The sequence below is a fragment of the Trichoderma breve genome, chromosome 3 (genome assembly GCF_028502605.1).
Source record: "Trichoderma breve strain T069 chromosome 3, whole genome shotgun sequence".
In the NCBI taxonomy this organism is placed as follows: domain Eukaryota; kingdom Fungi; phylum Ascomycota; class Sordariomycetes; order Hypocreales; family Hypocreaceae; genus Trichoderma; species Trichoderma breve.
The window spans coordinates 5,343,277-5,364,265 of NC_079234.1; the positions used below are offsets into that span (position 1 = coordinate 5,343,277).

Below are 20,989 nucleotides of genomic sequence, written 5' to 3' on the forward strand. Positions count from 1 at the left end.
CATTGCGCCATGGCCCAGCAAAATAGCCGCCAAGATCCCCCCAGCCACATCAACTAGAAGCATGCCGAGAAAACACACAGCGGCAGATCCATCCAAAATATACTTTTTCGTTTCTCAACATATCTCAAAGATATTCTTTTGCCAGCCACTTCCCTCAGCGAAATTGGGATCGGAAGCAAAGGAGTAAAAGGGAGAAAAGGTAATCTCGTCTGAAAGATCGTGACAAAGAGTTCTTAATCAAGCTCATTTCTGCTGTGGTGATTGTATCATCTGCATACAACTGCGTATACACTTGTCAAGGTGTCGGGGTTAAATCGCGGGCCTTGGCGCCAAGTTGGCAGTGCGGACAAACATGACCCAGCTTCAAGAGAAGAAGAGACTAATCAGATTTTCTATGCTTCACTCACGGGCGTCTTTTTCTCTTCCAACACAAGTGGGAATATCAAAGATCCAAGGTACATGTACATTGATTAATTTCTACAGTACGATACTGTGGTCAAAGAGCACGGCGTTGATCTTAGTACAACAAACAACGATCTACAGAGCACACACGACCGCAGTTTGTTGTACACACACAAAATGTCCAGTCCAGAATAAACCATCAAACCATCAGACGCATCATCGCAATTACAACTTCCCCACACGACACTGACTTCTCAAACCGCCGACTCTTGCACCAACACCAACGGCCCATTGTCTTCTCCATGCTTGGCCGATCGGCAATTCTTTGCAATTAGGATCGTATTATGTATTACCCATAGTCTATCCTTTGTCTTCATACCCATCTTGGGAAGACAGTTCATCTTACCGCACCCCCTGGCAAAAGAATAGTTGCATTACCACCTAGTTGTTGAGGCTGCTTATTAGTGGCAGCGTTATGGCATGTACAGTAGCAGTTGCATCCAAAGCAGGCAGGTAATCTTACAATTCTGCACGTCTCTCGTTTGCCCAGCCAACCAGCCGACCTTGGCTCTTTGTCCCAATCCAACTCGCAAGTCCAATAGCAAGCCCGAAACACCGGCTGAGCAACAACGCACAAACCTCGGGATGCTTGGCTCTTCCTCAGCTCCACTGTGGCAGTGAAGCCGGCGCAGGGTTTGCCAGTTCCGGGTACCGTACGAGTAGCCAAAACCAAAGCAGTGCTACACGTCCGTTCTCCGCATATCGCTAGCAGTGGGCTAAGTTGTTGCTCGGTGACGCCGACAGCTGGTCTCGTGCCAAAGCGGCTCCTGTCCCCCGAGCTATTGATGCAAAATCCTGTCGGCGCTGTCGATGCCGGTGCTGTGCACCTAAAGTGTATGGCTTTGGCCGCTCTGCGTCTTGGCAGTGCGATGGCTCTCGAAGTTGCTTTCGCTCCGTACAGTGTCGCCAAGTTATGTTTGGTTTTGTTTGGCATTCGCCGTCGCGGTTGGGCCCAGGTCATAGCTCGTCGAAGATCCGTAACGGCTCGTCTGCTAGTGGTGTTTCCCACGTACTCGTCGTCTCTGGTTTGTCGTCGTGGTTGTTTGCTGCAAGCACCTGCTCAACGCTTTGATGCTGTCCCTTGAACTCGGGCGTGGTATTTCTCCATGCGCCCCGAGCTCCAGAGTCGGCCTGTGCGACGGCGCCGCGGGAATTGTAGCTGAAAGCCATGAAGAGGAGGCCAACAATGCAAACAAGGACTGACAGAGCCGCCCAGATGAGCCTCAACCGCTTGCGCGTCTTCTCTTGCCACGCCCTGTCGGCGCGCTCCCAGCCCTCGATTTGCTTGCGCACCACATCCACTCGCTGTGCTAGCTTGTCGGCGGTCTGTCTTCCCAGGTGTATGCGACTCTGGAGAGTCTCGATCGTGGACTGCTGTGATTCAAAGTGCCCAATGCCGCGTAGCTGCTCTGTAACGTCCGTCTCGAGCTCGCGCGCGGCCATGTCGAATCCCTCTTGGAGGTCACACGACGCTTGCGCGAGGTCCTTGAGGGCCTTGACCATGACCTGCAAGCTGCTCGTCTTCTCCAGCAAGGCATAGTGTGTCTGGTCTAGCTGTCGGGTGGTCTCGGTCGAGAAGTTGCTGAGCTCCGTGAGAGACTGCCGCAGGTCACTGTTGTAGAGGAACCAGTATTAGCATGTATGTAATCTTACGTCTCGCAGCATCGCCCCGTGGTGACGTCTTACTCTGTGCTGGAAGATGCATTCTCCTTGCCATTTTCCTTGTTCTTTTGGAGCTTCTCCTTGACCTTTTCTTTTTCCTTTTCTTTGTCCTTGCTATCCCTGTCCCTTTCCTCCCTGCCCAGCCGCGTAAAGTCCAGCTTGTCGTCGCCGTCCTTTGAGATCAAGAGACTGGCGCGCCGGCTGTGGATCGGGCTGATGATGGGCGTCACCGGCCCCGACCGCGGCACGTCAACTGAGCGGCGCATCCTGTGTGCCTGTGTCTGTATCTGGGGGAGTGTTGGCGTCTCATCGTCGTCCAGCCTTTTCCGGGCTTGGAGTTTGTCGCCCATGACCTCCGTCGCCGACCGCTGGAGAACGTGCCGCACAGGCCTGGCTGGGGCTGCAGCTGCAGATGGAGACTCGGGCAGGTTTTGGGTCGACATTGCCGCTGGTTGGACCGTCAGAGGGGCCCCCTTTTCCATCCGAGCATCGTGCATGCATCCATTAGTTATCCACAAAACTGAAGGCCGGGCAGGTTGAACATACTGCCAGCAAAATTAAGTGGGGCCTTGCCCGGCAGCAAGCAAAATGACGACAATCCGGTTCACATGTCACGGCCTGTAGTTTGCTGATCACTTCAGGCTGTAAAGACATGTGAGCAGTCACTCTGGGTAGAGCTTTGATCATTATTCATTTTCGGTTTTTCTTTACATACTTCATTTATATCACCTTCAATTTTTCCCCAAGTTCTTTCTTTGCTTTAACATTTTATTGTTTCGGCAAGTCCGTCTCGAATATATGTTTGTTCGTTTAATCAATGTGCTCCCCAACGCCATGCAAATGCAAGACCTCCAAAAAACCATCCGCCCATACCTAAGCATGCAAGGATCGCCCCATGCTATAACTTGAAGTTGTAAGATGTAAGATGCAGGTACATAGGTATCCAGGCCCCAGCGCAGCTCAAAAGAAATCCCAGCAAAGTTCCACAGTCTGGCGAAACCAAGTAATATCGATCATTCTAGCATGAAGTACTGGGCATATGATGCAGGCAAATCCGCAAACAGACCCAGACAGCTAGTAGTCCCGTTTTGCTGCAGAACGAAAATAAGACCAAGTTCAGACTACTGCGAGCAGTGACTGGAGTCCATGGCGGTGAAGAGCTTGTCGCTACAGCCCCCCGTCCAACCGCTTGCTGCTCTTCCTGCTTCCTGGCCGTCCAAGTCCGGATGCCACAGTGCGCATCCGTTGCAAGCATGATGATTCTGCATACCGCCAGTACGAACATGTAGAATGCAGCACCACGGGGTTTGCCGATGCAGTCTGATCCCAGTGTCTTTCTTCGGCGTGGATTCTCGGCTCATGAGTTCAACAGCTTGTTTCGCTTCTCCTTGCGCTTCAATCTCTCCACTCGCTTGCGGTGCATCTTTTCGGCCAGCTTCTCGTATCTTTCTCTCTCTTCCTTCTTTGCTCGCTTATCCCTGATGGCTTGGATCCGTCGCTGCGGGTTTGTTTGTAAGTAAATGCACTATAGATCAATCAACTCGCCAAATGCGAAGCACCACGTACCTGGCGCTCTTCCTCCTTCTCCTCCTTCATCTCCTTTTCCTTTGCCTTCATCTGCGCCATTGCAGCCCGCTCCTTAGTCCTCTGCTCATACGATGAGAGGCCTTTGGTCGGGCGAAACGCCTTCTTTGGAGCATGCCATTGCATTCCTGTTGCCTCGATGTTAGTAGGAATCAGTGGTGGTGGTGATGCGCCAGGCCGGGATGCGCGTACCATTCTTGCGCATGCCATAAGGCTTTGTTGCCTTTTCAACCTTCTTTTCGACTGGAGTCTCCATTGTGGACATTTTGCCTTGTCCGATCCCTGATGAACTGGAGATCAAGCGACAGTTTGAGCAGTCTCCTCTTTGCGCCAGTTCACCAACTTTTTTTTTTTTTTGCCAGACAGCTATTGATGTGGGGCTAAGGCGGTGAGGGGTTGAAGCGCTTCTCCACCCAGGGGATCTTGACATTGTGAGTCTGGGAACTACAGTAAGGTACGCCAGTTTAGTGCCTTTCAGTGCAGTTTTAGCGGAGGATTCTCCGTACTTTCAGGTACAGTTCCATCTGTCTTCTGGAACGGATGCGGGTTGCATTCGCCTCATCCGATGGTTGCACAACAGCAATGACACATGTCTGGCGCTCGAGTACAAAACAGTACGTGGCAGCCTCGTCCATTTTGCCGGCACCATCTCATATTTTCACTTGGTACCTTGTAAGTAACTTGCACAGTTAATGATCAATCAATTCTCTACCAGGACGGACACAACTTTCAAGCTGAAGCCGCGGTCCACCTCCCAAGGCCTCGCCGTCCATTCACACACTGACAACGCAGACTACCCGGCATCGCATTGTGTTGCGCTGCAGATGCAGGGGCGTCCGTACCGCTCCGATCTTTACGAAGACGAAGACGAGGTATCGTGCAGTACTAACATCACCTCCCCTGCCAGTGAAGACGACTCTTCAGCAGGTCCCTTTAAATAAGCTGATGGATCTTATTTGCTTCTGCACACGCCTGCACGGAGATGTAACATGCCAGCACATGAATTTTGCCTATATTACTACGAGCATGCGAACCAAATTATAATATACGTGATGTAATTGACAATCATGCCCAATAACATTTCTATTTACCGCAAACCGTCGTCATAGGCGATAAAGGGGCAAGCTGTTCAACGTTGTTACCTGTAGCTTCAGCATCATCGCAGGAGATTCCAGATTCCTAGACGGCCTCGGGCTGACGCCTCGCTAACATGTCCTGAACATGTCTATTTTTAATTTGCCTTGTTTCAGGCTCCAAGTTAATCTTCAAACATCCGCCGGGCGATCGGTGGATTCATTAATATTTCCCAACACAAAACAGAAAAGGGTTTTGTGCCACGTACTCCCTTGTCGCTCACGATATTAAGAGAGGCTGAGACAGGTGATTGCATGGGGACGTGCCCTGTGCTCTGTCCATTTAATGCAGGTACCACTAATACATCAATCAACACTGTACTGTACAGCTGCTGGTAGGTAGCAATTCGTCGAAGCTTTACGAGTGCAGCCATGCCATCAAGCACAAGGACAAGCCCTTCTCGTATGTATGACAACCACATGATCTATTGCAACCTCGATTCCGTTGCCATGGAGAGCTTCCGGTTTCCATATATCGACGACTTTGTCACTGGGAAAATTACTTTTTCCTCCCTAGTGACAAAATCCATTCGGATTATGGACCCCTGGATGGTGGAGACTTGACGGGAAGGGGTTCCCTTGCGGGCTACTCGTACTAATAAGGCCTCCCATCATCCAAAGGGCAGTGGTTTGGGCCATTTACTGGCAAATTGCCGTAACAACAAGTTTCTTATGCATCCTTCAGCTGAGGGCAAGCAGCAGGGCTAAAATTTTCCGTCAGCCTGCATATCGTGTATCAAATAAGACACCATCATTCAACCCAAGAAAAAAGTTCCGTAGCTTCAAGGTTGTTGGAAGAATTCAAGTAAGTGTTAGTGGTCACTCAGGTACGAAGTACTCGTACTGCTAGGTAATTAGCACGGAGCACGCAGTCACATCGTCCACGGGTACATGTTAGCACTAAATGAGCTAAATGATGAAACACGAAGAAGGGCCGGCGGGCCGGTTTTGCTGCCAGGCTGTCGGCGAAAGAACAAAAAGAAAAGAAAAGGAATACCTGCAGAATAAGAGAGAGAAGGAATCAAAACACGCGGGTTGGCTGAAAGGGTTGACCGATGCCAGCTGAGTCCGTGAGGCTAAGATTGTCCGAACACCAGGTAGGTGTCGATTACGACCGCGGATAGGTGCAGACCAAATTGTTGATTGCATCTTGCACCCAACTGCGGCTAGGAAGAGTTGATCCGTATCTGCGGACGTCTGATTGGGGCTTCGTACCGCCTCGATGCCCCTGTCTGTGGAGCCTGGTGTCAATGTGCCGCATGAATCTACGGGTACAGGTCCTGTATAGGGCAGGGCAAGGCAAGGCAGGGCAAGGCAAGGCAAGCAAGGCAAGGCACCGTGACAGAGACTCTGTGTTTCCTGTCTTGCGTCAAAAGTTCGATTGCCGATGGGGCTCGTGACCAAAAGGAAGCATCCATAGAATCGACGATGGCCCTGCCCTTCCCGTCAGCCCCAGCTGATGGGCCTCCAAGGCAAGGGAGAGGGAAGAAGGGAACGCCGTCGAGGGCCGTGGGCGACACTGCGCACTCAATCTGGATGATAACTGACTGCAAGCGATGCACTGTATTTGCATATACCACCACCTCGTTTCGGGTCACGAGGTGGCCATGGACAACCACAACGGGCCGGATAGTGCCAAGATGGACGTAGTATTACCACCAAGGCAGGAGATGGCCATTTATCCATGGATCAATAGTGTGCTTGTAGACACCTGTTATGCAAGCTGACAACAATAGGAAGGCGATTTAGCATTGGGCTCGCTTGTGGTTTTTCTTCTTCTTTTTCTTCCATCGCTGCCACGTTGAATCTGTTGGGCGCTTCCTTGTGATCTCGATACGCAAGGGACCTGCCTGAGTTGTCCAATAATACTACCTCGAGAGCCAGGCTGGATGGGGTGATTTTTGCCTCCCCCAGCTGCTACATATCTTGATCTCTCTTGAGGCTGTTGCCCGGTTGCAAGACTAGGCAGACTGGCTAATACCAGTAGTTCCAGTTCCGGGGTGATGCGGGAGCACTACGACAATGCGTGTGAGTGCTAACTTGTTAGCGCTTCGTACTGAGGGCCGTAGGTAGTATCTCTGACTTGTCTTGTACATTGATGTATATAGCAATTGATAAAAGGGAGGGCGTGGAAGAGACCTACTCGTACTCTGCATGTAAACAGCGCACTTCGCATGCAAGGCTGCTTTTGGTTGCCCGCAACTGAACGGTTGTGTCTTTTACTGAGTCCCGTGAGCAAAACAGACGGACCTTCTGGGCTAGAAGAAATACGTACCAGGTACATGCACTTATCGGCCCTGTACCTTAGTACATGTAAGGGGACACCACCACCACGAAGCACACGCAAAAGGGCTGACAGGGACATTTCGAGATTCTGCCAATGGCAGCGGCAGGCGGCGGCTGGGGATGCAGATGGCCTAGAATAGATCCATGGGTCATTCTGACTTGTCTTGTTCCTATGCTCGTGCTAATGTCCCTGTTGTAGACGTGCCTTAGTGCTGGCCCGCACCACGGCACTGTGTGGGCGCGCGCTGAGTTCGTTCGCTAAAAGTACGAATTGCTGCGCTGCGATGGAGGAGGAGGCATTTAACGGTGGCGAATGGCGGTTTTGACGGGCGGTTGGTGCCTTTGGTACCTTTGTGGCTGTCCCGAGGCAGGGAGGTACCTTGGTTGCTAACGCAGGTACTTGAGTGTGTTGAGACATTCCAACTGGATCGCGTCCCCCGGCAAGGTATCTGCTCAGGTACCTGCTCAGGTCCTCGGACTGCCCTCTTGTCTCTTGTACCCGCACCGTCGAACCCATTTTGTGCACAAGGCCGCACAGGGTTAGCGCCGGCCAGCGTGCATGTGTACCCAGTACTTGTCGCAAGGGCTTGCTGAGATGTCTGGGGACAGACAATAATCCGCATTTCGCTGTGGGGACCGGGCCCTTTAGCGCGCTCGTACCCCGAGCAGTAGGTACCAGGCACACAGGCAGGGATCCATTGCTCCTGCTTGTCTTCCTCCAGTTTCCGGCCCCCCCCCATATTTTCCATCTTTCTCTTCTTCCCAAAAATCTTCCTTTCTAATCCTATCCACGCCATCCAAAACTTTAACCATTTGGTGCAATTCCAGCTACGCTTTTCGAAGTTGTTGCTGGTTTTGGCCGTCCACTCATTTGCCCCGATTTTTGAACTTGATTCTCTTCAGCATTGCATTTTACCTTTTTTTTCTCTTCTTTTCTATTCTCTTCACATCTTTGTCGCATCATTCGAGCCGCCGTTGATACACTGGTACGCATCGCCAATCCCATCTCATCCTCCTTCTAGCGACGCAGCCGCCGTCTGTGAATCGACCGCTCATGACTCTCTATAGACTCGGATTTTAATCAAATCTCATCTGCTTCGGCCTGTTCTATATCGCCATTGTACTTTTTCAGACGAAGAAACGGGAAGAAATCGGATAAAACAACGCCGCGACCGAACCCCCCAACAAAGCACCATCACCATAGCACATTCACGTCCTCTCTATGGTACACCATTATTCAATCTAGTCGCTCATCGATGTTATTGCCACCCCACGGCCGGAAGCAATGATGGCAACCGCACTCTACAGCCCCGAGCGAGCAGCCGTTGCTTCGCCTGTCCACAACATGGAGGGGGCTGTGGACTTTCTTGCTTCCTTGGACGACGCGACTACAACGTCTCTTGCTCAAGGATCCGCGTCTCATGGCTCCCTGCCTCCTCCTAACCCTCATTTCTCGTTCCCCGCAGCACCTCCCTCTCCGGCACACGATTCGATTGCCAAGCGGAGGCGCCCTCTGTCCGCAGTGGAAATGCACACAAGATCCCTCAGCATAGCCGTGGACAGTTCTCGACACGCTGCGCTACCGGCATTCAGCTTCAATCCCGGTGCTTCTCTTCCTCCAGATTCTCGCGCTTTTCTCAGCCCACCCCATTCTCCGAGTTCTGCTAAACCCATCCCTGGATCTGCTGCCAATCGCCCCATGGGCCATGGGCATAGAAGGGGCGGCAGCGAGTTTGTTGGCGGTCGTCTTCGGGAAGGAAGCACAATTGCCGTCATGAGCACTAGCCCGCCAAAGAATGAATTCGACATGAGTACAGCCTCTCTGCAGCCACCACCACGCAGAGGACATCGCCGAGGCATGTCTGCCACTATTCCCGCAACTGACCTCCCGATCCTTTTCGCTCCACCAGCCATCGGCTCTCTGCCTCAAGGAAACAGCGCTCCCAACAGCCCTACAATATTCGGACGCAAAGATGATTTGCCTCTCATTGGCCCCGACTTCCCCTTGCCGGAGCCGATGCAATTAGGAAAAGAAAAGAGTGCAGAGAATCCCAAGCCCTCTCATCTCGCCCCTGAAGAACCATGGAAGATGGGCAAGCCGATGATGCGTGCGAGAGTCGGATTTTCGGATACGCTGGAATTCATTCCTCGACCGCTCTCACTGGTTTCAAATGATACGTCCAGCACTGTAACTGCACGACCCGGCCATTCAGTCTCTGGCAGCCTCTCCTCAATCGTCTCGATTTCCGAACTTAACAATCGAGACGGCTCCTCACCGCTAGCGCGGACACCAACTGGTGAACCTCAAGAGTCAAGACCAAGCACCGCCGGCGCTGTTTTGGAACGCACCGCAGAGCTTGAGCCGCCTACTTCTCCCCGCCGTCGAAACTCGATTCCTGCCCTCGTCAACATCGCCGATGCTGATCCTACAGACTCAAACATGTCAACTCCTACCAAACCTGCCAAACGTTGGTCCTTCTTTGGATTAGACGCCTTTGCCTCCGGATCCCCCATGAAGAGGCGGTCAAGCACCTCCAGTTCTTCAGATTCTACGCCCCGCCCCATTGATGGAATTTCCTGCTCTGATCGTGGGTCGGAATCCTCATTAGAAACCTCAGAAGCTCCTCCTTCAAAGCCAAAGAAGGCAGGCAAGAAGGGCGACAAGAAGAAGAAGAGAAAGAGCAAGAAGGAGAAGAAGGAGAAAAAGGAGAAGAAGGAAGAGGAGAAGAGAGAGAAGAAGGAGGAGAAGGAGAAGAAGAAAGAGGAGAGCAAAGAGGAGAAGAAAGATGATAAGAAGGCCAAAGGCTGGGCGGGCACAATCTTGCCTTTGAAGAGCCACAAGAAGCGTGGCAAATCAAGCGCAGTTCGACCACCAACACCGCCAGCTTCTGTCTTCCATCCCGAAGACGAGGAAGAAGATGAACCCGAAAGCATCACTCAAGAACCGTCAGTCGAACCACCCACAATAAGCATCACCGAATCGCCACCTTTACCTGAGCCGACAAAAAGTCTGTCAGAGGATGTGTCTTATCCCATGATTGATCTTGACGCTGCTCTTGGTCCCTTCAACACTCCCCTGTCCTACAATCCTGAATGGGAGGCTGCTCAACGTGCTGCAGGCACTCCAGGTAGCAGAAGGCGCCTTCACAGTGCTCAAGGCTTGAAGGGCTTTAGCGGTCCTGGCATGCATTATCACCGACGTGCCGAGTCGGCCCCTGATCTTCCTCCTTTTGACTTCCGCTCCTCGATTCACCGATTCGGCAGCAGCTCCACCATGGCTGATGTGTTTGAAGAGGATGAGGAGGATGACGACGGCAAAGGCAACGCCAGAACTAGACTTGAAACTAGCGAAGAAACCAGCGAGGAATCTGATGGCGAAACCACACCCCCGGCAGTCATGCCTATCCTGAAAGAGCCCTTTGTCGGCCCAAGCGACAAGGCCTTGGGCAAGATGCGCCGCGGAAGCGCCGGGATGGTTGAGAGAGAATCATTCAACTCGCACGCCGCACGGGCCGAGGTTTCCAATGTCCCATTCCAAGATGATACAATCATGGAGGAGTTTACGCTTCCCATCTTCCGGGCCCCGACATTCCAAGGCCGCAGGGAATCCGTCGACTCAGGAGCACCCTCAGCCCCATCTCCGAGACAGCGCCCTGCTACTGCTGAGTTATTAGTAGATGAGCCTCTCGCTCTTCCCAGTGCCAGTACCACGCCTCTCAGCCCCTACTCGGCTAGCTATGCTTCTTCTTCTCATCCCTCTCCACGGTCGCCAATGTCAATTGACGCCCAGCGCATTTCCACCGCGCCTTCATCCGTCACTGACGACAGCTTCCACTCTCTCCTCATGGGGGAGCCGGGGCCCGAAGTCAGGATCTCAATGGATTACGACATCCCGTCCCTCGCATCTAGCAACTCCGCCATGACCCGTGACAGCACTTTCATCCCTGTCCCACGACCACGTCAACCTCTCTCCCGTGATCAACGTCCCGTGTCCATGTCCGCCCCGTTTGGACGCAGACGATCCAGCTTGGCAAGCCTTAGCCGGCTCATTAGCAGCTCTCATGGCGAGAGAAGCAAGCTCTCCATGGAAGTCACTCTAGATAATGAGCCGGAATCGAAGAAATCAAAGAGCAAAACCAAGCGGCTAGGACGGATGATGCAGTTTTGGAAACCGAGCAAAGATGATAAATCGATCAAAGATGATAAAAGCGCTTGAACTTTACAGCGAAGAGGAGAGAGGCACGAAGAATTTACGAAGCAGAGTTTCGCCGACTGAGACTCTGCTTTGACGAACTTATATGTATTCTATGTAGCGCATGCTTTCAAACCAAAAAAATCCTTTTTTCGCCTACGCCTTATGGACACTGGATCTATCTGAAGCCTTTTTCATCGCCGTGTGCTTGCGAGTCATTTATTGATTGAAGATATGCCGAAGCCAGTTTGTGAAAGGAGTCGAGATTTTTTTTCTTTATTAAAGCAGAGACTTGAGAAGATGTTGTCTCATGTTTGCGATTTCTCACAATGAGCTCTACAAAGAGAGTCGTCACCGCACACATAGCGGGTGCGAACAGGGAATTGGCGTTTGACGATAAGCATGAACATTGCTATTTTTGCACGATGAGTACATTTTTTGTGCTCTTTTGATTTTTTAAAACCAATCTATTTTTTTTTTCTCTTTTTGGCCTTTGTTTTGGATGGTTGGCGGATCAGGAGGGGAAGTTGGAAGGGTTTATGGAGAAGGAATTTCGACGAAAGCAATCATGTCGAATTTGGAATTTTTTTTACTATTATTCGTGGTACTCTGGGACCTCGGGCAATTCACAATCTGGAGATCACTGGGTGGTATGCAAACGTTCAAGGTCAAATGGGAGGGCCATTTGCTTTTTTTGACGAATGAGTTTGCCGATTTGGCTGCTGATAGAGTTGCTTCTTTTTTTTTGAAAGACATATTCATAGCAGATTTAGCTAGTGGAATTGAGTGCTGAACCGAGCGAAGTTTTAAAAAGAAAAACAATTTACAATATTTCAAGATTTACTTGTGACGGAAGTTTCTTTGTGATTGATAGTTGAGTCTCTCTTACTTTACGATAAATCGCATGTACAGTATTGGTGAAGATTGTATTTAAGTGTAGATACCGAGGTAAAATGACCAAGTATCGACCAAGTAGGATATAATGTTGCAAACAATTTGCTCTGTCTTTGATACAAAAAGAGTCATAAGCCGTAACACGTCATAAAATGGTGAGAGATAGAATGATAAAAAAAGAAAAGAAGAAAAGAAGAAGAAAAAAAGTCGTATCCAGTCGTATGCCAAAGACAAACATCAACCCTCCCAACGCCGTCCCCATCTCGTCACATCGTCACACAATCAGGGCCCTCTCTCTTTAGTGCTATGAAAAGAACTTGGACACGCCCTTGCGGAAACCGTCCATCATGCCGCCCTCCTGGCCGCGATCATCGTAGTAGCTGGCCTTGCGCTCCCACTGTAAGTCACCGCTGCGGCCGCGCTCGACACGAGAGCCGCGGGCATACGACTGGCCAGCGGCATTAGCATATGACTGCCCTGCGGCATTGGCGTACGAGTGGCCGGCGGCACTGGCAATGGCGTTGCCGCTGGCGTTGGGGTTGCCATACTCGCCGGCCATGCGCACAGCATCGCCCACAGCACTGAAGGGGTCGCCCGTGGCGGCGCGCTTGGCCACGCCCAGCATGCGCTCGAGCGAGGGCGGGATGCGGAGGCCAAAGCGCGCCAGCAGGGCCGTCAGGGCGCCTCCGGTGACGAGGGGCAGGATGACGAGGAAGAAGACCTTCCACGGGTGGCGCTTGGCGTAGTGCTGCAGATCGCGGAGGAGTCGCTTGAGTTGCTTGATGCAGCGCTGGACGAAGCCCTCACGAGGAGAGCGTTTGTAGTACGAGGGACGGCCTTAACAAAGATTATCGAGTTAGCATTCATGTTTTTGTCACGTAGAAATCATGATCAGTAGCACGTACTGCTTCCAAACAGGCTGGAGCGGCTGTTGTTACCGCCGCCCAGGCCAAAGAACGAGCCCTTGGAGCCGCTGTGCCTGCGGTGGCCGCTCTCGCCGCCAAAGATTCCGCCGCGGTTCCGGGAGCGCGACCTGTCCCTGTCCCGTTCACGTTCGCGATCTCGAGATCGGTCCCGGGAGCGGGATCGTGACGGCGAGTGCGAGTGCGAGCGGCGCTTCTTGTGGCCGTGGCGGCTGCTCCTCGCGTGGTGACGAGACGAGCGGCCACTCTGGCTGACGGCGTCGCCGTACTGGTCGAGCAGGCTTGAGGAGCCCATGATTGGCGATTCAGGAAGGTTTTGGTTTCGGGTCCCTTGTTTGTTTCTTCTAAATTGCGCGAAGCATAAAACAAACTGACTTTGACGCTGTTTTTTTCAGGCGGGCGGGCGAGGCTCAGCTGAGATTCAGGCGCATTTGGTGTTTTGAGAAACGAGATGGTTTGTTGTTTTAGATGAGCGACGCTGTGTTCCCTCAAAGACGCGGTACTGGTTGGGTACCTCTGGCTACCAAGGTAGTACAGGACAGTAGAGCGCGGCTTAATAAAGAATGGATGCAATTAAAGCTCCTTATGCACGCTGAACAGAAAAGCAGCAGTACAAAAATCAAAGTAGATGAAAAGTAATAAAAAAGCAGGCTGGAGCGAAGAAAGAGGAGGGCCTTTACTAGAAGCAGTAAGAAACTCAGCTGCTGACTACGAGCTGGTACCTGATGCAACAATGCCGGTACTTTTCCCCTCCCTTGTCCAGGCACTCCGTACTTGGTACCTTGTTTCGTCCCTGGAGCTTCTCCTTTGCGATATGCGCGCAGCGAGGCGGGATGCAGGATGCAGCAATGAGGTGCAGCTGAGCGAAGCTTCAAGCACTGGAGATGAGATGCCTCTAGACTCTAGTCAGCAAAAAGCAAAGGTGGAGAGCGAGAGAAAAGGCGCCCTGACCGCCATAATTCGGGTGGCTGGGGGGTGCCGCAATCAAGGAAAGTCAATCAAATGTCTCTTATTAGCCGCCCACAGTGAGACCTGTCGCGGACTTCGTACGGAGTACCGGGTGACTTTGAGACTTGGGGACTTGGATTAACACGAGCTGGACTTTGGCCCTGAAACGGTGCGGTCCCTGAAACATCCATACGAAGAAAAGGTGGCGCAGCAATCCTTGAGCCTTCTTAGCTGTCTGTCAAAAGGTGCTAATCGAGGTAGTTGGACCGAAAAGTGCCAAGGAGCGAGAGCTGGTAGCGAGAAATAAGAGCACGTACCTTTATTATACAGCGCTTTATGTTTTGCAGATCCCAATAACGAATAATCCGTACTAATTACTGTACAGAACCGTATTCTCGTACAGGGTTTTGAGTATTGCTACCTGTGAGAATGCTTTGAGCATGTTTACAGTGCTACAGACCGCTTGCCTTTCTAAGAAGATGAACCCGAGTACCTGAGATGTACACTGCCATTCGAGTAAACCAGTCGTTTTTGCGCCACACTTGCTACGCCACACCCCAGATTTCAACCTCCAAAGTAATCGTGCTTCGTTCTTGCTTGATGAGTGAATGTTTGCTGTTTCGTAGAACTTGCTATCATCAATACTCTGTTACATAATTGCTCTCCCAATCGCTTTTTCTCGAAATATCAATCTAAATAGCTCTCACAAAGTCATCGAAGGGGCAAAAAGAAATCTTGAATCAACCACAACCGCGTTCAGAATCTACAGCCAAAATGTCCGGTGAAGACGATGAAGACGACTACATGAACATGACGTTCCAAGACCCTACTCCCGCCACAGAATCTTCTGTTCAGCGAGCCCAACGGCTAAAAAAAGAATCACGCGCCCGTGGTATCATAAAATCCAAAGCACAGCTCGCTCAAGAAGAAGTTGCCGCAAGAGAAAAGGCACTCTCAACCTCCATGCTCGAGGATCCACGTTCAAAGAAGAGCAAAGGTCTTGCCATGATGGCCAAAATGGGTTTCAAGGGAGGTGGTCTGGGCAAGAAGGCAGAAGATGGCGAATCATCTGGCAAGTCAGAGCCTATCAAGATCAGCATGAAGGAGGATCGCGGCGGCATTGGCATGGATAGCGAGAAGAAGAGGAAGCTTCAAGAAGCCTTTGAAGAGAGGGAAATCAAGTCTGTCAAAATTGATCCTTTGGAGTACCGCGAGAGGATGAGGATGGAGAGGGAAGATGCTAGACTGGAATCACAGCTCCATGCCGCACAACGAACAGCTGAGAGATTGGATGACGAGAAGGCTGGCTCAGATACGAATGAACACTCATCAGAAGAAGAAACTTCAATTCCAAAGCCGGAACCACTATCATCGCGACCACTCAAGTCTATTCCTGTGCTTTATCGGGGCTTGATTCGACATCGCGAAGAAAAGGAGCGTGATCGACGAATGAGATATGATCTAGAGCAATCCCTTTCGCGGTTACCGACGTATGAGAATGATGAGGAGGATGAGGACGACAAGAAAGCTCTGGGCAAGAAACAAGTCACGTACTCAACTGCAGATGACCTGGACGAAGAAGATGAGGAACTGGACGAATTTAATGCGCTTGAACCTGGCACTAGACTAAGTCGCCTAGTCATGTACTTGCGGGAGACACACCACTACTGTTTCTGGTGTAAAATGGCATATCCAGATGCGGAAATGGACGGTTGTCCCGGTATAACAGAGGAGGACCATGATTGATACATTGGGAGGATAGGAGTTCATCTAGATTCTCATAGCTATTTCTTTGCTGTGCTATATTAGCGTCTTAGTATTTGCTGCTCTCTCCCTCTTCCTGTACCATCCCATCGGTAGGCAGATAAGTGATTATGTATAACTTAAGATCCACATTGCTGGAGAGCTGTGCCCTTCTGTCTTAATGGTAGAAAGAAAATTGATCTCTTGCTTTATTATTTCCACTACTATTCCCTGGACCCGTTTCTAAATAGTTTTTATCTATCCACTGTTTGCATCTTCAACGCCATCGGCCTTGTCGATAGTTTCCCATAACGTGAATTTCGCCTTTAGGTCTCATTATCATCGCCATCTTCCTCATCAATATCTTCTTCATCACCATCCTCCTCATAGGTATCTTCTCCATCGGTATCTTCGTCATCATGCTTTCCAAGTATCACCTGAGATTCGCAAAGGACCATCTGAGTGTCAAATTGCTCTCCGTCCGCATTTCCAATCTTCACCAAGCCGGGAGCTTCGACGAACTTGACAAAGGAGTTGGATGCATCAAACTCATCACCGTATTGAAGAGACGACATTTTGGTCTGGTCAAAAGGGACAAGCTCCTTGCCATCATATTCTCCGATCCATTGCACGAGGAAGATGGCCTTTGACTTCATCATGATTGAATGAAGCTCCGCTGCTTTTGCGATCAACTTTTTGATCTCAACTTTGAAACGATCCTTCTTTGGGCCTGGTAGAAAACGTCGAAGTTCCATCGTGGCTACGTTGACCACTTCGTCCATGGCCTTTTTGTTGAGGCGAAACTTTTCATTGAGATCTGCGGCCGCTCTAAATTTTATTTGGCTGATAGTTGCGAGATACTGGGGGTCATCCATGTGTTCATTGTCTGCAAACAATGAGACTGCATTAATATATATCCACCTGAGAAAGAGCATACTGGGGCGGATACTCACTCTTCTTAGACAGAAACTGTGTCAAAGTGCCCCCAATATCTCCGTGCCAGACCGAGCGATTTCCAGAAAATATAGCGTGATCAAGAATGTTCCATATCGCCCGTCGAAGAATATTGGTACGTAAAGCTGAAATGTCGCGTGGCGTCAGGAGCATATAATCCATCACTTGTGATTCGAGAACCGTAATTTGATCAGAGGGCACCTCAGTGAGGAAGTGAGTGACTAGGCCGCGGATATTGAAAGATAATGTCATCCAGTTCTGCGAAATCTCGGAGTCAGAAACTTTGGTATATTTGCCAGAGTCCTTCTTCGCTGCTTCAAGAGCAGAGGCAAGATCACATCTCCACTTGTGTGAATCGGTTTCAAGCTGAGTTATCTTTTGGTTGAATGATGCTTCACTTTGCTTGTGAGCTTGTTGTGCCTGTTCAAGCTCCGATTTCAAAGCTTTGACTTGAACCTGAAGATCTTGGTTTTCGGATCTGGTATTTTCTAAATCCATCATCTTGGAGCTAAATCTCTCAGCTAATGCGAAGGCGTCCTTCTCAAATTTCTTAATCTCGGTATTGGCTGTGGGCTTTCGGCCACGCTTTGCGGGCTTCGTAGGCTCGTTTTCGTCATTGCCATGGCTTCTTTTTCCGGTTTTTATAACCACGCGGCGATCTGAGGCTTGTTGTTCTGAGCTCGTTGGCTCTTGCTTGGCCTCTTGTGGACGCAACGCCCGGGAGGCCACCTTTTTTGCGGTGCTTGGCTTCTTTGCTGGAATATCTCCTTTGAAGTCCATGTATCCATCATTTGCTTCCTCAGTATCTGATGCGCTTCCAGAGTCGCCATTACCACGTTCCTTGTAGTTAGGCCGTTTGTCTCCGCCGCGTCGACGAGATGGAGTCTTGGCTGGCTGGGCTACATTCTCCGTTTGCGAGGATTCCAGATTATCTACCAAACGATTAGCTTGACTCTGACCTTTGCATTGATATATCCAAGTTGGAAAGGGATAAAAACGGAGCAGGGGATTTTATTACCACCTCCATCGTCAGGAATTTTGATGATCGTTGGCGGCTCCATCGCGCGATCAGCAGAGGAGAAGAGTTGGCCTGGAACTGCGTCGAAAACAAAATCTCAAAAGAATGAAGAAGAGACGAGAGAAAAAGAAAAGGGGATTGAAAAAGGTGGAGAGAGAAAGAAATAAGACGAGTTAAATGTGCTGTGCAGAATCATGTGTGCACCGCTTTCGCTCTGCCAAATATCTGCCAGCTGGCATTGTCAGTGTTCATCCACTCCCTCACTTTAAAACTTCGCCTCAATTCACTGCCGCTCTACTTTTGCTTCACCTTTCATCTTCCCAAGCGGAGAGGGGATCCAAACATCTCTGAATTTCCCGACCCGTGGATATCTTGAATTTGCGCATCTATCATAGCCTGAAGGCGGATCGCATCTCCTCTCTAGACGACGATACTCGAGTTGATGAGCATCCACCATGCCTCGGCCTACGCGCACCCGCAGAGGTGCAGGAAGAGGTACACGGCATCTTCCAGAGACTGATCCTTCGGTTATTATAGGCATAGACTTTGGAACCACGTAAGTTGATCGGATCATCATGATGACTCTGGTTGCTGACTATGTGTAGCTTTTCGGGCGTGGCATGGGCTAGATCAACTCGACCAGAGCAAATCAACATTATTACGAGCTGGAAAACTAGCTTCAACTTCAACAGCGACAAGGAAAAGGTTCCAACTTCCATCTCGTATAGGAACAAAGATGAAACACCTGCCTGGGGCTATGCGGCTCCTATTGGCGAGTCTTCCTTGAAATGGTTCAAGTTGTGCCTTCTCGAAAGAGAGGATATACCAGAGTACTTGCGAGGTTCCCAGAATCTTCAAACCGCGAGAGCTTCTTTGGAAAAGCTTGGCATCCATGCTGTGGATGCCATCAGTGATTATCTGCGAGAGCTATGGAACCATAGCCTTGGCTGCGTCGAGCGAGCCGAAGGGGCTTCCATGATGAATCTTTCTTCATTGAAGGTTATCGTTACTCTCCCAGCCATTTGGCCTGCATACGCTCTGTACAGGATGAAGGAAGCTATTGAAAAGGCTGGGATTATGAACTTTCGAAGCACTGCGGACACGACTCTGCAGTTCATCCCAGAGCCCGAGGCTGCAGCTCTAGCCAGCTTGCAAGATATTTCTGATAGGGCAGATATCAAAGTAAGAGAATCCGATCATGTTGAGCTTGTCTTTGCGTTGCTGATGAACCGTCATCCCTAGACCGGTGACCACTTTGTTGTTTGTGATGCTGGCGGAGGTACTGTGGTTAGTGATTCGCAAATGAACTTTCGACTTACGAGATAGCTTATACTATTTACAGGACATAATCACCTATACCGTCACCAGCAAAGATCCAATGAAAGTCAAAGAGAGTGTTAAGGGAGACGGTAAGGCGCCCATCCTCTTCTTTGCCTATGCAACTAACGCCGTATACAGGAAAGCTATGCGGTGCTACTTTTGTGGACGAGCGTTTCCGACTTCTTCTCAAAAGCAAAATTCCTCTGTCTTCTTGGGAAAGACTCGGGGAAGATGGTGTAGCGCGCCTCATGAATGCCGAGTGGGAAAACGGCATAAAGCCTCAGTTCTGCAACGATGGTCGCGATTGGACTATTCAGATCCCCTTCTCGTCACGGAAGAGAGATCACGACCAGTTCAGTTCTCCAGACATTAACATCACCAAGTAGGTACACCATGAATTGAATGGCAGTCCGAAAAAAATGGAGGTTACTAACTATGCAAACAGCCAAGAAATTATTGATGTATTCAGGCCCATAATGAGTCAAATCGTGGAGCTCGTGACAACGCAAATCCAAGAAGTCAAGAGACGATACAAGAAGCTACCTAAGGTATGAGACTTAATGAGCTATCATCATACATAAAATATTAATCTGAGCTGTTAGTTTGTGATTCTGGTTGGTGGCTTTGGGCGATGCCAGCACCTGTTTAGCTGCCTGAAGCGAGGCTTAAAAGACAAAGTTGAGATTCTTCAAAGCTCTGGAGCACGACCGTAAGTACATATTTCTACAACTAACGTTGATCAAGGCTGATTGTTTTCTCGTTGATGATATAGTTGGACGGCAGTCTGCCGCGGTGCAGCTCTTCGTGGCCTCGAGGGGTCCAGCAACACAGCAGAATCGGCAATCTGCTCGAGAATTGCGAGAGCGAGTTACGGCGCAATATACAATGTGACACCATGGTGCGAAAAAGAGCATGATATACGAGACAAAGAATGGTGCCCCGTCACACAAGTCTATATTGCTGCCGATCAAGCTTCCTGGTTTCTACGCATCGTGAGTCACTACATGTACCTTGATGATGGGAAATACTAATGTCTATCAAGGGCGATACCATTAAAGTGGGCAAACCTGTTGAAGAACAGTTCCACCAGGATTTTAATGAGCCTGTGGATAGCATTTCCACTTGTCTTATCTACTCCAACGCCATCAACCCGTCGGTCAGATGTGACGAAACGGTCAAGGAACTTTGCCATATCCGATGGTCGAGTATTCCCAAGTATGATGATCTGCCTTCGTGGAAAAATTCCAAAGGCCAGCTTGTCAAACGGCTCGACTACATCATCAAGATGACATCGAATGGCGTATCTCTAGATTTCGAGATTTCGTATCAAGGGAAAATCGTGGCGTCGAAGAACGTTGCGGTTGACTATAGTGAGAGCGGAGTGGCGGCTCGTCGCTCTGTTGAACAACACCTCTTTGTAGACAGTGATGATGATGATGACAGTGGCACCTATGTTCCACCTGATTCTGAAAGGCCTGAAGCACCGAACTGGGGAAATCTAAACTGGGACGACCATATGGCATCCAGGATCCCAGGCATGTGAGTTGAACAGAGCTAAGTTCTCGGTTACGAAATTGCTAGAAGGGATCGTTTATCTAAACAAAAATTTGCTGAGAGAATTTTGGTATGAACAAGTTAATGGCCTGATTTGGCCATATGCTACTCTATCATAAGAGTACATCGTGAGCAGCATCTCCACGAAGAAAATCCAGCTAGTATATGGACAAGATAAAGACGATGCAATGGGACAGAAATAAAGCTCTTTCGTTATGAATGGGAGTCACAAGTAAGATGATCGCTAACTTAAATCGTTTAGTATCGGGGCTGGGCCAGTATCTGCTAATTTGTGAAATCACGGACACATTCATAA

General features: G+C 50.0%; 7 protein-coding genes across 7 annotated transcripts; 3 read left to right on the forward strand and 4 right to left on the reverse strand.

Moving 5' to 3' along the window:
• Positions 1 to 1,419: 1,419 nt before the first annotated feature.
• On the reverse strand, positions 1,420 to 2,567 carry T069G_06020 (uncharacterized protein; the record flags this gene model as incomplete). Its single annotated transcript, XM_056173230.1, has 2 exons — positions 1,420 to 2,074; positions 2,149 to 2,567. The coding sequence occupies 2 exons, from the start codon at positions 2,565 to 2,567 to the stop codon at positions 1,420 to 1,422; spliced, it is 1,074 nt and encodes a 357-aa protein (XP_056030088.1).
• A 914-nt stretch (positions 2,568 to 3,481) lies between these two features.
• T069G_06021 (cgr1 family domain-containing protein) lies at positions 3,482 to 3,964 on the reverse strand (the record flags this gene model as incomplete). Its single annotated transcript, XM_056173231.1, has 3 exons — positions 3,482 to 3,622; positions 3,691 to 3,836; positions 3,901 to 3,964. The coding sequence occupies 3 exons, from the start codon at positions 3,962 to 3,964 to the stop codon at positions 3,482 to 3,484; spliced, it is 351 nt and encodes a 116-aa protein (XP_056030089.1).
• Positions 3,965 to 9,567: 5,603 nt separating this feature from the next.
• T069G_06022 (uncharacterized protein) lies at positions 9,568 to 11,343 on the forward strand (the record flags this gene model as incomplete). The annotated part of the gene is made up of 1 exon (XM_056173232.1): positions 9,568 to 11,343. One exon carries the CDS (start codon positions 9,568 to 9,570, stop codon positions 11,341 to 11,343), a length of 1,776 nt encoding a protein of 591 aa, XP_056030090.1.
• Positions 11,344 to 12,517: 1,174 nt separating this feature from the next.
• On the reverse strand, positions 12,518 to 13,431 carry T069G_06023 (uncharacterized protein; the record flags this gene model as incomplete). The annotated part of the gene is made up of 3 exons (XM_056173233.1): positions 12,518 to 13,050; positions 13,119 to 13,252; positions 13,307 to 13,431. The coding sequence occupies 3 exons, from the start codon at positions 13,429 to 13,431 to the stop codon at positions 12,518 to 12,520; spliced, it is 792 nt and encodes a 263-aa protein (XP_056030091.1).
• A 1,427-nt stretch (positions 13,432 to 14,858) lies between these two features.
• On the forward strand, positions 14,859 to 15,830 carry T069G_06024 (g-patch domain-containing protein; the record flags this gene model as incomplete). The annotated part of the gene is made up of 1 exon (XM_056173234.1): positions 14,859 to 15,830. One exon carries the CDS (start codon positions 14,859 to 14,861, stop codon positions 15,828 to 15,830), a length of 972 nt encoding a protein of 323 aa, XP_056030092.1.
• A 323-nt stretch (positions 15,831 to 16,153) lies between these two features.
• On the reverse strand, positions 16,154 to 16,402 carry T069G_06025 (uncharacterized protein; the record flags this gene model as incomplete). Its single annotated transcript, XM_056173235.1, has 1 exon — positions 16,154 to 16,402. The coding sequence occupies one exon, from the start codon at positions 16,400 to 16,402 to the stop codon at positions 16,154 to 16,156; it is 249 nt and encodes an 82-aa protein (XP_056030093.1).
• A 1,852-nt stretch (positions 16,403 to 18,254) lies between these two features.
• Positions 18,255 to 20,662, forward strand: T069G_06026 (uncharacterized protein; the record flags this gene model as incomplete). The annotated part of the gene is made up of 9 exons (XM_056173236.1): positions 18,255 to 18,355; positions 18,405 to 18,981; positions 19,042 to 19,086; positions 19,142 to 19,208; positions 19,258 to 19,501; positions 19,565 to 19,667; positions 19,722 to 19,828; positions 19,892 to 20,111; positions 20,162 to 20,662. 9 exons carry the CDS (start codon positions 18,255 to 18,257, stop codon positions 20,660 to 20,662), a joined length of 1,965 nt encoding a protein of 654 aa, XP_056030094.1.
• Positions 20,663 to 20,989: the final 327 nt, after the last annotated feature.